Source organism: Sander lucioperca, chromosome 13 (assembly GCF_008315115.2).
Source record: "Sander lucioperca isolate FBNREF2018 chromosome 13, SLUC_FBN_1.2, whole genome shotgun sequence".
In the NCBI taxonomy this organism is placed as follows: domain Eukaryota; kingdom Metazoa; phylum Chordata; class Actinopteri; order Perciformes; family Percidae; genus Sander; species Sander lucioperca.
In genome coordinates, this window is record NC_050185.1 from 33,044,854 (window position 1) to 33,061,557 (window position 16,704).

Genomic DNA, 16,704 nt, shown 5'->3' on the forward strand with positions numbered 1-16,704 from the left:
TAACAACCTTCCAGCAGCAGGAGCCTTCACTATGGAGCCCACTCTTCCCCCGAGAAGAACAAAGAAATAAGATAAAAGAAAAACGGTTTCACACGTGTTGGTATGAAGAGCTGGGCTTCACTGCGTAGGGGGAGGATGAAGGTGGGTGGGGGGTGGGTGCAGTCAGTCCTGCTGCATGCAGCTTGGGAAGCTGTTGCAGATAATACTGACAACATATCAATGCAATTTGCAGTTGTAAAGACATCACCCTGTTGTTTAAGAGATACAGTAGAAATAGCCAGGGGCCAAATATAAAGTACCTCACTGGGAAACTCTCTTTGAACTCCCTTTAACACCTTCCACTACAGCATACATAATGTTTAGAAAAGGAATGGCCCCTGCAGGAAAAAAGCCTATACTACACTGCATACGTCTTAACATTGAGGTTGCAGGGTATATAGATGAGGTCACAAAGTATTTCCAAAGGCTGATACATTAAAAAAATACTTTTGAAATTGATTAATATTTCTGTATAAGATATAGATTTTTATTGATCCCAAAAAAATGGGAAATAACGGTGTTGCAGCAGCAAAATATCAGACACACAGCACACATACAGATACATACAACAAAATAACAAATACATATTTCAAACTTCCTCAATGTTTCCAACCTCTCTTAACTGAAATGTCAAAAAAGCAAAGAACGACCAATAATAATCTTTAGAAAAAGATTTATGCAAAATATAAATTCTCATTACAATTTAACCTCTCTAATGCAGCGGCCCATGAGAAAGTTGACAAGTTGTCACCTATATGTTGCCATGTCTTTTTTGATTAAAAAGCAGGTTGTAGTGCTATATAAATACACAGAGAAATGCACACAGTCCATATTCAGAAACTGCGCCTTTAAACGAGCTGTCAGGACTTCCATACGGCTGTGATGTCACAACTATACTCTATATTGGGTAGAATGTGCTGCTACAATGCCATTACAGTAATTCCCCAGCTATGCAACAGTCTGTATATATGAGAATATATATATATATATATATATCTCAGTGAATGAGAAAAAGCCAGACAGTACATGCATGCCTACATGTGTATGATCGGGAGGCATGTTGCCATAGAGGACGTATGATTTTATCAGTGCAGCACAGCAGAGAAGTGATATCTACCCACAGCTGGCATTCACAGAAGCAGAGGACAGGCCTATCTCATAGCTGTGAATTATTTCACCTGGAAAATATTGTAGAGGGATGGGTGGAGTCCAGTAGTATCTTGGCCAGACCTTCATTTTAAATTCTCCTTGAAAAGACCCAGTGTGGATCCAAGTGTCTATATGTCAACTGGACTTCAAGGTTTCTGGGCTGAAACACAACTTGATGTCAAATTCCACCAGGCAAAAAGTAATGTGACTTTTTCAATTATGTGATACGAAAGTGAAAACAAACTATTGTCCTTCATTGTGGGGGGATGTTTGCATTTCAGGCGATAGGACCGCTCTTGTGATTGTTTACCAAAACACTTGAACAATATTCTACATTGGCAGGCAGGGAGTGCCGTGCATTGAGTTCAAAGCTCTCTGCCACTGGAGCACAACACTTCAGATGCTAGAATGATTTTAGCACTGTTGCAAATGAAAACATGATAATGTAAAAATGTGACGGGGCATATCGTGCATATTGTGCCACCAGAGGGAAGTTGAAAAACCATCTCAGCCATTTGCAATCATTAGACTAGCAGTCCTGGATGGCTGCCAGGTTTTATGAATATGCATTAACCTAATCATGTCTTTATCAGAATTTCTTCCATTGAGATTGGCTAGTTTGCCAGGTGCTTGCAATGCATTATCTTCCCCATTTTTCATTGACCATTACTCCCATAGTGCTGCATAAAAGGCAGAGAAATGCTGCCAAGGTGTATTTATATCGGCATAGAGCAGCATGGCTCTGCCCTCAATACGCCGTCATGAATACAGCCTTATGACTTTTGTTTCCCTCATCCTTCTCAGCTCTGTTGGGACTTCCAGCCACCCAGTGTTTACAGAAAATACAAGATTGTGACTACTTGTGGAATTGCAAATGGTCCGTGTTAACATCTTAAAAGCCTCAAACATACAAATTGCTTTTGTTTCTGGATCAATACAAAGCAAAAGCTGAAATGCTGAACGCTGTTCTCCTTGTCAAATAAACAATTACTTAAAGTCCCAAGAATTGAATGCAACTGTATATGACCCAAAGAGGCTTGCTCTCAGGACAGAAGTAAACAGTGCATCTCTTGATCTTTGTGTACATGATTTGAAGTTCAGCTTTGCAAATAACAGCTGCAAAGAAGACTCACTCAAGGCAAAGAGTACATCATTAAAATCAAACGCTAGTTGTGGTGGGAAGACGCAACTTCTCCACACCACTGCTTCCTTTGAAACTGCAGCCTACTGGGTAGGACAATCCTTCACACTGGGCAAAGCCCTGTCTGTTACTACAGATTGGTTCAGCAAATCTCTTGGCAGGCATCATAAAAAAGCGGAAAAAAAGAAGGGAGGGAGGGAGTAAGGGAGAGAAAGTAATAAAACCTCGCCAACTTCTGTCTGTGACAACATGAAAGAGGGAGGGACAGGTAAATGGAGGCTGCCTGCAGTGGAAAATATGGCTTATCTTAGTCTTGCCGCCTAAACCCCTAAAGGTTTTGACGATAACCACATAAGGCTGTGTGTTGGAGGAGGGCTACTTTGTGCAGGTAGAAAATGATCTAATGGAGGAGGAAGGGGGACAGAAATGTGATGCTGACTGAGAAATATGATAACACAGGGTAGATGCTTCACTGCCTGCCTATCAACCACAAATTTCCCTCGTCTGATTTCCCACATTATTGCATTTCCCTCACTGAATATCATCCAATCATGAACCAAAATCTGTTATGAGATTAAAAAAAAAGCAAAGAGAGTGAACACATTCTGTCACTCATTTATTTCTTAAATAAAGTTACGCAACATCCATTTCAGTGTTGTATAAAAGCAACATTTCCTTGATCTCAATAACTGATTATAGCACATTTTGCAGCAGTGTCTGCAGCCAAACACATCCTGATGAATTAATCATTCTCTCTCAGACGTATGGGATAATTTGATCCACTGTTAATACATAACTGCTGTTAATCAGGGTTTTAAAAAAAAAAAGAAAAGAAAAAGTTAATCTTTTGACTCATGTCCATAGAGAGTCCTTCCAGATGTGCTTTATGGTACTCTTGACATGAGGACACAATTCATTTAACCCTTTAGAAGACAAAATTTTGATCACGGCAGAATCTTAATCGGCTCAGAAAGTCAGAGTAAATTTACCTTCTGATCTGATGAAGATGTTAATCATTCAAAAAAGTAAAATAACATTTGTAACTTCTATGGAGCCATGTAGTAACTGTCAAAAAAGTGCTCACTTTTTTATGTTTTCTGTGTTTTTATGGCAACATTATCAAGCCATTAAGATGCACCTTTTATTGTAGAGTCACAAATTATAATTTAGAGGATTAGGAGCATAATTTCCCCAATATGTCTATCCGTCATCATCCTCAGGACTAATCAATAATGTGCAAACATGTCTTGCAGACAAAGATGCCAAAGACTACTTAGACTAAACTACAGGCATAAATACAGTATGTTGTGAGACTGCAGGAAGGACCAGCAAATAAAATACATACTGCATTGCTGGAGAGATGTCAAAATATTTCACAACTTGAGCGGCAGCACAAAACATTTTCTGGGAGGCTAAAAGACTAAACATAAAGCTGTCAAGATGAAAACAAAGAAATGTGTTTGGAAAGAGAACAAAAACATTGGTGATTGAAAGATTTGCGGTTTCATTCGGAGCACAGGAAAATGAATTTGCAAAGATAAAACAGTTTACGTAAGCTTGTGCAGTCAAATGAAAAAGACATTTTTTTTTATACCTGAGGACTGCTGGTTTTGATTACCTTGGAAATGAGGAGCTCTGAGCTTTTGTCAATTTGTCTCTCAGGCTCCCTCTATAAACCACCACAGTCTGCAGGAGCATTTGCTTATACTTAAATATGCTTTGGAAAAAGCGGTAAAGTACAGAAAATCCTCAAATCTGTCTGTGTTTATCCATCTGTCAGACAAACAGACATTTGATCAACTGCACAACCAAAGCATGAAACATATACACGCATATGAGTTGAGTGTTAAAGCAAAGAAGTTAATATAACGAAATGAATGTGAAATGAAGATTTGCATGTGTCACCAATCACTGACACAAACATATAGCAGCTCTAAGATTACAGCTTTCATCAGACCAAGGCAATCAAATGGACAAAATAATAACGTACATTTCTTCAGAGGCAGAGCTTTCATTGCCAATTTGTAGATTAACTCTTGATGAAAGAACCAAACCGATGCAAAAGAACTGAGCAGAGAGCTTAAATGAACAGCACACAGTAGTAATTTACATTATATTAATTAAAAAAAGATTAATGAAAGCCATTTAGACAACAAAAATGCCTGTGCACTGATACTTATAGCAATGGGAAGAGATGATAGGCACAAAACTGGAATTTTCTGCCTAAACATACGGTTTTAAAATTGTGAAAAATGTATATGAAATGATTTGGCCACAAAGCCTGAGCACAAAGGTCCAGCACAATTAACGGTGTCAGAAGGAGTTCACTCAAGTTTAACTAAGTGGTTAAAGGGGAAAATGGGCACTGGTTATACCATCTTCTGCAGCACTTTCATAACATTGTAGATGTCATTATTACACATTTTATATGATTTAGCCTGATATTTGGTTTTGGTTTCTTTGGAAATTCTGCGATCTTTAACAGTTCTGTATCTCTGAACAGTGTTTGTCTACACAACATGTTTAATTAGCCCACCGGCAGGTCCAGCAGAGTTGAAGAGGTTAATGAATAAGCGCTGAATTGTAAGCCACTGGTCATGGTAATAGTGCACAAATTTGTGGGCCCTGATAATAATGTGATACATCTGCTGATTAAACGGAGGCTGTTCTGGCTGGCTATGTTAAGAAATGTGAAAATTAACAGGCTGTAGCGATAGGGTGGAAAAAGGGATGAATATGCAGAAATAGTATGTGTAAATGCCTAATGAGTTTACTGCTGTATACTTGACCCATATGAACTTTGTGGGTTTGAGTTGAGTTAGATATGTCTAAATTAATTGGTTGTGCTTCGGTTTGTTTTTCTGAAAACCAAAACAACACTCAACGACATGCTGAGCATACTAAAAAGCCCTAAAAAGAATCTGTCAAGCGTATAAACTAGAATTACCTAAACAAAGTTACTCCACTTGCCTATTCAAGGTTAGAAAAGGGCTGAATTAGTTCAGTAGTAGCCAAGCAATGGAGTAAACTTGCATAACTATCTGCATTTTGCCTGGCGTAGCGAGCTGACACATGCAAATTTCTTTAAGCATTTATAAACTAACTTGAGCTCAAAACAGCCCATTTCATTAAAATCTTGGCACATACAGTATATCCTCCTTTTGTGACTTGTGCCAACGGCCTTTAAGAGGGGATCCACACACATTAAAGTTCACAATGTTAAATACTTTCCCCCTGCTGCTTGACCTCAAATAACTTGTTTACAGTTGAGAAAGAAGGGTCGAAAGAAAAGAAGGAAGGAAGGAAGGATGGATGGAGTAGAGAAGGTAGTAGTGGTGGTGCAATCCAATATGGTCTAATAAAGAGGCTTCATTTCACTTCATCGTGAAAGTTGGAGAACTTTAAGACTAGCAAGACTCTCCTCTCCGAAATGAGTGCTGATAAACAGCGGTTCTACGTGTCACCCGATGTGTCGTGACAAGACAGTCCATGGCAGAGGCGTCACTTCCCGAGTCACATGATCTGAACGCGTGCACGCTCTGCGACGAGAGGTGCTGACATTTCCCATCAAGGCATAGAGAAAAGACGCATTGACACTGACAGCGACAATGAGACGTGGGATGCGGAGCAGGAGCTGGCAGGAAGCAGAGGCTGAGGTCAGGAAGTTGCAGTGTTCCATACGAGGCGAAAGCAACCATCTAGCCGCCAGGGATGAAGCCACTACTGCTGAATGTGGGTCACTCTCCCTGGCGTCCACTGCATTTTCTCTCCTCAAGCCTTTATTTTTTTAGCCAGGGCATTTGAATACTGCATGTTGTACCCAGGGCTCTGGAGTACTACACTGTTTCCAAGAGTCTTGTACCGTGCACATAGATGAGGATAACATTAATATAGTTCATGTGTGTGTACTGCAACAAGGCTGTGTTTACTTCAGTGAAAATGTCAACGAGACCAAAATCTAAATTGGCAGCTCATCAGTGACCTAGCTGCTGTTTAAAGTCATATTCAGGTTAAGCTTCTTGACCTGAATGACCCTTTGATATCCTGCAACTAAGTCTCCATATGAATAAACCAATGAACACAATAATTCTGGCTCCCAACCAGCAGCAGCTATTTGGCACAGCAAGGTTTGTTCTAGTACAGTGGAAATAATTATCATTTCATTAGCAATAGTAACAGTTGCTTGCTTTCGGCTTGTGTTATATTAAATATTAATGTTGTATGAGTGTTCACAGATGGAAAACAGATACAGGGATACAAGCTCATGTTGTGCCGCATGATATGATAACACACATGCTTTACCAAATAACAACACTGTATGAATTTAAAGCCCGGAAAGCCTTAAGATGGACTTTACAGTTGCACATTTTCTCCAGCTGACCCAGCTGGGCTTCCAGCCAATCAGATATTTTTTGACAGTACATGGGAACGCACTGAGTTATTACACACAGTATAGACTTCACAGATTTTAGGGAGAATGGATGCTTTGCGGTGAGGAAATACTATAAAGACATCACAAGGCATTAGAGTGATTCATTGGCCAAAGCTTTGTATTTAGTGGGGAAATTGCTTATGTGTCCTTGAAGCTTTGAAAGATAGTCCCAGGAGCCAACAGTGAAAGTGGAGTAAGAAGACATGCTTATGTTTAGAAAATGTAGTGAGATTTATCACAGCTTTTTTGTTAAAGAAATCTGTATGCTGCAGGTGGAAATGAAGAGCTGAGTTTAAAGGGGGCTAATTGGTCATTCTCTGTGGGTTCATATACAAGAGCCACATTTTACATTTATATCTAGTCATTTGAAGAATGTTTGAGATATATATATATATATAAAAAAAAATACTAATTAGTGTAGCGCTGGGCAATGTGGAGAAAATCAAATATCACAATATTTTTGACCAAATACCTTGATATCAATACCACAACAATATTGTAGGTTTGACTATTGGTGCTTTCACAAAATATTTACACAATGATATTTTTGATAAATAATCATCACTAATGTAGATATAATGAGGGTAAAGGCAAATAATAGAAAGGCTAGAACAGTCTGGTCAGTTTATGAAATTACATCATTTTACTTCAATGCAGCCTTTACAACCAGGACAAGGAAAAACATTTTAAGATATGATATCCAAAATCTAAGCCGATATCTAGTCTGATATCACAATATCGATATAATATCGATATATTGCCCAGCCCTAGTGTAGCGTCACAAAACCACAAGTGAAGCAGGATCTAAAGCTGATGAGCGGTTAAAATGAAATAAACGCCAATGACTTTAAGCCATTTCCCACCAAGAATGATACAGTTTAAGTGGAACCCAGTGTATCCAGTGTTGTGAAATTGCAATTCTCTGTTAACTCCAAACAAACCCAAAATGCATGATGAAAAATGTCACTTTCTGTGCAACGCAATACACAGAACTTCTTTTCTGCAAAACAAGTACATGATGATGAGTAGAGCACCTTTCATGAATCGCTTATTGATGGAGTTACTATTGTGGTGCTATATAATTCTGTAATGGTGAGTTGAAAATATTGCACATGATTAAAGACGTGATTTTTAAATGACATTTACACTGCAAAAAGTAGCACAATCATTCTGCGCCATGACAAGCCAAGCATGCTAGACTAAATACATCAACGCATATTATAATCACATTGCCTTGGTAACCGAAATTTGACACACCACTACTCCCTATCCTACTGCATGTCATGTACCCAGCAGGCACATGCAACACACATTTCTGACAGCGCTGCTGTGGCGGCTGGAAAATCAGGGCAGATTCCACAAGTAGCCAGGCCCTGCCCTCTGTCTGCCTGGCACGCCATCATCTGCAATAACAAGTCAAAAATCTTCAAAGCTGGACGACTGAAAAGAAGGAAAATTGATAGAGGCAAAGGGAGAGTCAGAGGAGGCCTTCTGATTCATCTTTCAAGATGCTCCTTATTGCATCTTTAATCGTCTTCCTTGATGCGCAGGGACGACTCGACAGTTGGCTTCCAGAACTATTGAATTCCCACCCTATTGAGTCGAGTCACTCAGGAGGTTCCAACTGGGCTTTCTTCTCCCTGCCCCATCTCTTTTTTAACTCTCCTGTTTTATCACTCCTCATTTCCATCCCTGCGAGGGGCTCAGAGAGGCAGCCTGCTGAAGAACTGCAGTGACGAATGGATGCTAACATGGTCAGCTAAATGTTTCAAGAGGCAGGGGATATGACAAAGCCTTCGGCTTGTACTACAAAGCCTTGCTGTAACTTTGTCACACCACACCTTGATGGAGAGACTCCCACAGCAACTCTTTTCTCTGATTTAATGAAATATTTTGTAATCTAGATCTAGATCTATAGATGTAAAAGTGAAGAACAATAATATGCAGATACTCTGTGTTATGTAGCTTTGTGAGAACAGAATATTATGACTGACACTAGATCATACATTTTACAGAGGGGAAGTCTTGCTCTGAAGTGTAAATGTTGCTCTGACGGTGTGAAGACAAATGCTCGGGATTCCTGGGGGTTGGGACTTTGATAATGAATGATTAGCACTCTAGTCTGGCTACAAGAAGGAAAACTGAGAAAATATCTATCTAAATATACAGACAAAAAACAAACAAATCCATTTTCACAATTTACTTTGAGATTTCAGCTACCCTCAAGACCAAAAATCACATTAACTAGTGAGAAATGGGCTCTTGGGGTTTTTAGAATAATAAAGACTGAATAAACTGTAAATGTCCACCATCTGAATTCTGTTTGGTCTATGAATGCATTATGATGTTGTTTTATATGCAAATAACAAATGTAATCAATCCACAGTCAAGAAGTCTGCTTCATGTTGGTGATTATTCAGAAAATTACACAGAATTGCCTATAAAAAAGTAGGTAAATTGTTCTAATAAAAAAAAGAAAATCCTAATCAATGTTTCATATCAAATTAATAGTTTTATCTGTATAGAACCATGTTTACCATTTCTGCAATGCAACTATTACAGCTATTGTATTTCCCTAGTCTTGCTTTGCCAGACCTTTCTCCACAGCACTGCGGAGGAGGGTCTGGCTAGTCCACACAGCATTCCAGGTTTTGGGAGGAAAACGTGTTGTGGTTTATTGGCATTTCTTTAAACCAATCACAATCGTCTTGAGCGGTGCTCCTCGGGAAGGAACTTGTTTTGGTGGAACGTGTACGTTCAAAGGTCCCAGATTGGACAGATAGTCTAGTTAGCTGTTTGGATTTACCTTGCAGAGATCTGAGAAAAGGTTAACCATTGTCCTCATAAATCGACCGGAGTTTAAAATGCCAACACAAAGGAAGCCCAAGGCAATGGATATCCGGCCTAAATGAGTGAAATCCGGCAGTATTTCCGTCGGCAACGGAGCAATCCCAGAAGTGGAACGTCAAGGATATAGACTAGTATTTCCCTAGGGATATGATAGTGAAATATGAAGTGTCATTGGGTGGAACTGTTTCTGAATCTTTCAGGTGGTAATACCCAAACTGTTTCGCTGCTAAATAACTTTTTTTTTTTGGTAACCTGCTGTGCTAAAGGCACAGTATATAAAATCAAACCTAATCAGAGCTTACGTAAAGATACAATAGTATCAGTATTCATAAATGCATGAATAAGCTGTTATGAAGTTGTTGTTGAGTTTTTATCAATCGGTTATCGGTTACCGAATAAGTTTACTTTTGCTGTATGAGGAACGTATCAACTGTGAATCAAAGGTGTCCAACACATATTTTTTAGGGCTGTCAAACGATAAATTTTTTTAATCGCGATTAATCGCTGAATTTCTATAGGTAATCGCGATTAATCGCATATTTTATCACATGATTAAAATTCTATTATTTTGCATTTCAAACAAAGGTTTTTAAGAACATATTAACAATCGAAAGCAATTTTTACCAGTGTATCTTGATTGGGAATCAAATGAATGCAAAGAAAGTTACTTTATGAACTTGATTTTAAGATTTGTAATTATTTATTTACTGTAAACAAAAGAAAAATGTGTGAATCTGTCATTATTGCACAATTCCTCCAAGTACCTAACTAAAAAACTAAAAATCCCTATCCTTACTAGAGTCAATATAGTGTTAGTAACTCCTAAACAATGTTGATTACTCACTGACGTCCAGTGATCACCGGTTAATGAGACAGCGTTTGCAGCACTTTGCAGCTGTTCCAGTTTGGCTGCTTTCTCCGTGTCGTACAGGCTGAGTATGCGTGAAAACTACTGTCCCCCTCAACGGCAACAAGACAGGTCAGAACATGCCAACCGTAGTACGTCTTTAAGACCCGAGTCCTCTACGATGCTGACAGGTCTGCAGTTAGTTGCCGCCCGTTTTGCAAGCGAGCTGTAGTAATTTTTTGGGATTTGGTTTCATCCACAGGTCGCCAAGTAGCACTCTCCAAAATAGTGCTTTGCCTGAGTGGGTAGCATGCTAGTGGGTAGCATCAACGTTAATGTACTATTATGCTTAGCTCCGTAGGTGGTAGCTTAAGCTTGACGTGCTTCGGTGATATTTTAATTCGGCTTTACCCAATGTGCATATGGCTTTCGACTTGTCTATGAGCCGTCCGGGAGTTTTGGAAAATAAAAAGCTCCATTCAGAGTTATTGCTGCTGTCTTTCTCCATCATGCCTGCAGCCTGCAGTGGGAGGATGTGTTACAAGGAAGTGGCAGCTTGATGATAAGTAACGGTGCTGCAAAGGGTCAAAATAGTAGCCTGTTAGGTATGACGCAAAGCCGAGTGAAGTGTAAAATAAATTAATAAATGCCGGCATGCGATTAATGCGTTTAAAAAAAAGAATTTATCGCATCGCGTCGGCCCTTAATCACATCGCGATTAACGCGTTAACGCTGACAGCCCTAATATTTTCGAATAATTTTTTAATGCAAATTACAAAAAGTGAACAGGTGCCACCATGGTTTTGATTTGTTTGGGTCATAACCGTTAACCATAGGTTAGAGGTTTAAGGTTAATTAATAGTGATTCCTTACATTTCTGCAGGGATAATTTCTCATTTTCCTAGGAGCTTATTGAGTTAGCTAGGCTTAATTTATACCCTACTAATCTCTAAATTTCAGTCTGTAAGATATTCAGTTAACATTACAACGATCATATTTACAGAGTGTTTCATCATTGTTGCTGAGTTAGTCGTGGTTTTGGGTTGCTTGCGTTTCTCTTCTTCCTGCTGCCTTAATGCCTACGAGCAGAGGAAAAAATTACTTTCCTCAAGCTTTGTCAAGTGCAAATAATCATTTATTCTCTATCCCTGAATATTGTGTTCACAACCGAGGAGAGGAAAGAAGCGCAGGGACCGGAAAGCAGAGTTGCGCCTCATGCTCCCTCAGCTCTATTTCCATAGACAGAGGGCCAAATTCAGAAATTTCACATTGGCAAATATTATTTACTCTAACAGCCATTATGGTCCTTCTGGGACTCAGGGAATATAAAAATAAATATTGATGTTTTGAGAAAATAGGATTTTTTTTTAAAGCTGAGTGAAATACAACAGCTAGTAAATTGATAGCCACTACTGATTGTCAGTTTGTAAGATGTTCTTTTGACACTTGAATTATTAACTATAATGTCCTGTCATGCCTGTGTTGCCATGTCATGCCATGTTTTTTTTTTTTGAAAAGATTATTTTTTGTGAAGGCTGGGTCATGAGTCAAAAAGATCCAGGGTACAAGCGGCCGAAATGGGTTTCCTCAGGAGGGTGGCTGGCGTCTCCCTTAGAGATAGGGTGAGAAGCTCAGTCATCCGTGAGGAGCTCGGAGTAGAGCCGCTGCTCCTTCGCGTCAAAAGGAGCCAGTTGAGGTGGTTCGGGCATCTGGTAAGGATGCCCCCTGGGCGCCTCCCTAGGGAGGTGTTCCAGGCACGTCCAGCTGGGAGGAGGCCTCGGGGAAGACCCAGGACTAGGTGGAGGGATTATATCTCCAACCTGGCATGGGAACGCCTCGGGATCCCCCAGTCGGAGCTGGTTAATGTGGCTCGGGAAAGGGAAGTTTGGGGTCCCCTGCTGGAGCTGCTCCCCCCGCGACCCGATACCAGATAAGCGGACAAAGATGGATGGATGAATATTTTTGGGGCATTTTCTGCCTTTATTTTTGACAGGACAGATGAAGACATGAAAGGGGAGAGAGATGGGGGAATGACATGTACCAAAAGGCTGCAGGTCAGAGTCGAACCTGGGCCCGCTGCGTCGAGGAATAAACCTCTATATATGGGAAGCTGCTCTACCAACTGAGCTATCCAGGCGCCCAACATTTTTATTTTTTTATTTTCTCTTCTTTTCTTTTATATTACATTGTGTATTTTCCTAAAATGCTAACTGACACTCTGCAAACCATGGGCAGGTAGTACTTTAGCAGAGCAGACCTGATGAGCACCTAAAGCGGCTATATTCTTTATATTTTATAATAACAATGTATCAAATGACAATGGAAAACATTGTGACAATGTGAAAGGGGTCACTCGTCGTGACTTTACTGATTTGGTTCACTTTCACAGCTTTCATATGGTGTTTTTCCATTGGCAGTTTTGGCCACGCCAAACCATGCCACCCTGATTTGCGTTTCCATTACCAGTTTAAACACCATGAGTTGTGCTAAGTTGCACCTGAGCTGGACCATCCCGGGAGTCGGGCCAAAGCACCCAACCCGCCTCCAACCACCCCCCTTCTCCCCCTCAAACACGCATGCGTTGCGAGACTCAACCAAGAGTCAACACAATACATTAAATGCTCATTCCATGCTATTTTATAGTTAATCATGGTTAATGGTAGATGTTATTTTAGAATGTATTGTTATGAGAATAGAGTTTATTGATTTCAGTGACTTTTTGCAGTTGAAATTAGTATTACATGTATTTAAACATGCAAAAATATCCTTCAACTGGCATCTTAAATATTTGGCCAAATTATCATTATATCATTGTGTTATTGTGTATTATTGTGAAGAGGATACATGCAGTTACTGTAGCAGTAAATTTGCAACAAGAAAATATGAGCATGGAATAAGGTTTACTGTAGCAAGACATTTCAACATGGGATCCACAACCATAACCTGGTCAAACAGCGCAGGCCTTGTGCATTTTAACACAAACTGCTTTGAGAAGCAGTTCACTGCAAATTATTCATAAAATCCTGTCCTGAGAGAAAAAGGAAATCTCTGGATGTTAAGCCACCACTTCAAAAGGTGAACCGTACAGTGCTGCTAACCCTGTCTCCTTTTTAGCTTACCTGACTTTAATTACTGCTGGCACATCACTGGGCTCAGGGAAGGAGAAATTAATGAGATGGGTGAAATATGTGATTACATGCTCATTTGGCTCTTTAGAACTAAAATGAACATAAATGGCATGGAGCTCATGTGTTGGAAAGCTCAAGACAGAGAATATTGCATGACTTGGTATTGCATGACTTGGTATTACATAACGTTGGCAACACTTACATGCACACCATGATCATGTTCTTTCGTACAATGGTGCAATTAATTTTGAGTTTACGCAAAAACCTTTATCTAATTATGCTGCTTTGAATGAGGCTGATTTTCAAGACTGTAATGAAGACATCCAGTTCTATGATAATTATTCCATTAATGGAGGGCTATTTGGAGATGTAAATCCTATATTTCTTACAAGCCTGTCCCTTGGGGACTGCAGATGTGACTGCAGTTCATGACAGGGGGGGGGGGGGGGGGTGACTAATGTTGGCTGAGGTCTACCAGGCAAAGCATTCATTCATCTATAACTCTTGTGTACATGTTTTCATGGAAACAGGAAGATTCTCAGAATAAGCTTCTGCTGTGCATGTAAAGAGCTTGATCACATTTTCTTTCCAAAGGGGAATGTGTGATTACAAACACATTAAAAGTGACATTAAGGATGAAAACCGGATGAATTTGGAAGCAATCAGAACACACATGTATGTCATCAGTATACATTTTAAAGAAGACTTACTTGAGGGTGAACTGTTCAACAGTGGAGTTCGGCATCAAGTAGAGGGAGATTTTGAGGATTTCTCCAGGCTTCAGGGGCTTCTCTGGTAGCCTGAGGAACATGTTTTTGTCTAACTGCTTGTCCACCAGCAGCTGCTCTTGACTGGCCTGGTACAGGCTGATGCTCCCGATGCGCAGCAGGGGGTGCTGTGACAGAGGTTCTCCCCTGGAAACACCACCAGCCCTATGGCCTGAGCCCTCACTGCACTCCCCATCCAGATTGGGCCCATGGAGTGTGTAGTAGAGCTCAACCCTGAGGGTCTCACTGGTTAGCCCATCCAAGAGACCGTCAGTGGAGCCTTTCCTCCGACCCAGTGGGGCTACATTGGTGTTAAACCAGGACGGAGGCATCTCCAGCTGGGCCAAGCACTGCGCCAGGTTGCCTTTCATGCGACAGGAGGTTTTATTTTCAAGGGTATTTCGGAAGGCATGCAGACGGACGCAGGGCAGCTTGTCCTGAGCCTTGAAGTCATCCCAGTCACGGCCAGCAATGTAGAAAAACACCTGGACTGTGGGGTTGTTGGAGAAGACCCGCGATTGGACAATAAAGGCCCGCACTTTCCAGTTGACTGTCAGCTGGCCAGGAATATCCAGTGGACTAGCTGGCTGGAGCAACTCTTTGGATACTGTCTGGTCCCAGGCAAAAGGCCCAAAGCTTATGTTAATGGCAGGGAGGTCTTTTGTCTGGAAAACCACAAAATTCTCAGAGCGCTGCAGCGGGTGTCCAGTGCTGGGGCTACTGCTGCTCTTGCTGCTGCTGCCGCCGCCAACTGTTTGTCCTGTGATCTGAGCCTTCCGCAAGAAGAAAGCCAGTTGTGCATTGGACATTTTAAAGTTGGCGGGAAGGTACACATTGGGTGGTGAATGACTGGCTGTCATTGCTGAGGAGCTGAAGAGGGCATCTGAGCTGGTTGGAGAGATTTCACCTGCAAGAGCTGTGAAGAGAGGAAGGAGAAGAGAGAGGTTCAACCTTTACAGTCTCTCTTTTTTTTAACAGAAAGAGTGAAGAGTAAAGTAAAGAAAATAGGTATAATATGTGAGGAAGTAAGAGACACAAGGAGGAGAGGTCAATGAATCAAAAAAATGAATGAGATATAGGCAGGAAGTCACAGAGGTCTGCTCAGTCAGCCGTAGAGAGGAAAAAGGGAGAAGGTAAAAAAAACAAAAAACTAATCAGATGATAACTGGTCAATACATGTAGAGCATCCAAAAGCACATCCGAATGAACATGTTGTTCACATTGTCAAGGTGCACAGCATGTGATCTTTTATCTGGGAAGTAACAACACATTCAATAAGTGTTTGGCTATTCAACAATTTGAAGATAACACACAAAACTCTTTAAAAAAAATACAAAGTCACAAGCGTCTTGAACTACAGAATAAAACAGGAAACTTGAGTTTGTATTTGAATAGTGCATACACTTATCCATTGTACTGCGCTGCACTTGTTGAGAAAAACAAGTCAACATAGCTTAACACCTAAGTTATAACAGTTAAATCAATTTAGGGCAAAATCATTGTAATACAAACTGAATAAATATGACATACTTATCAAAATTACCCAGAGCTGAGCACAAAAACATAGTTGCCTGTCCCCATGGTCCAAATCATAGATTAAAAGTCCCATATTCCAAATAGTTCTATCATTGAATTCGCATCCTTTAAATCTGAAAAAAAATCAAGAGGATCTTTTGAATTCCCCAATAGGAAAACCTCTTCAAAAGATGTGTTACTCAACAGGAACTCCACAGAAGTTTGGCTTCTTTTTTAGTTTCTCTTTAGAAAATCTTCGTAAGTTGCAAAAGAAGAATAAATGAGGGTGAAAAAAAAGAAGACGAATATGCTCCGGCAGTTCTTCACTTGGTCATGTTCTTGTATCTGGCATAAAGGGTTCCACTGAGCTTCTTGAACTTGTGCTTGTCTTATTCCCCGTGGCTTAGGTCTTGGTTTGAGAGTGGTTCAGCCCCATACAGCAGCTAGCTCAATCCCAGACTGTGTGCATGGCTCCAGGACTGACTCTGATAGACAGGCAGAGCCTCCTCCCGGTTGGTGGGCTGTACGGGAACTATAGACAAAGCCTTTGACGCCGCCCCATCTTGCCACACCTAGTCTCTAGTCTATAATCACCATTTTAGCTCCCGGTCAGAGCTAAGACACACAGCCCTCAGAGGACTCGACTTACACCACACACACACACACACACACACGCACACACACGCACACACACACACACACACACACACACACACACACACACACACACACACACACACACACACACATATGGAGTCCAAAGAAATAACACTCTCCAGCTCGATTCATCCTATCCCTCTGGACGTGTTCAGGCAGACTCTTATGTGTGTACATGT

General features: G+C 40.6%; 1 protein-coding gene across 2 annotated transcripts in view; it reads right to left on the reverse strand.

The window, feature by feature from the left end:
* tmem132e (transmembrane protein 132E) overlaps window positions 1-16,704 on the reverse strand; it is a 380,117-nt gene that overhangs the window by 101,471 nt on the left and 261,942 nt on the right. The window contains exons 1-2 of one of the 2 annotated variants that reach the window (XM_031308031.2): window positions 15,884-15,962; window positions 14,297-15,269 (exon numbers count right to left, since the gene is read on the reverse strand). In XM_031308031.2, the coding sequence (XP_031163891.1) occupies window positions 14,297-15,269; window positions 15,884-15,962 (1,052 nt within the window). Of the gene's footprint in view, window positions 1-14,296; window positions 15,270-15,883; window positions 15,963-16,704 lie in introns of those variants that run through there. The other variant, XM_031308032.2, reaches the window with a different exon arrangement.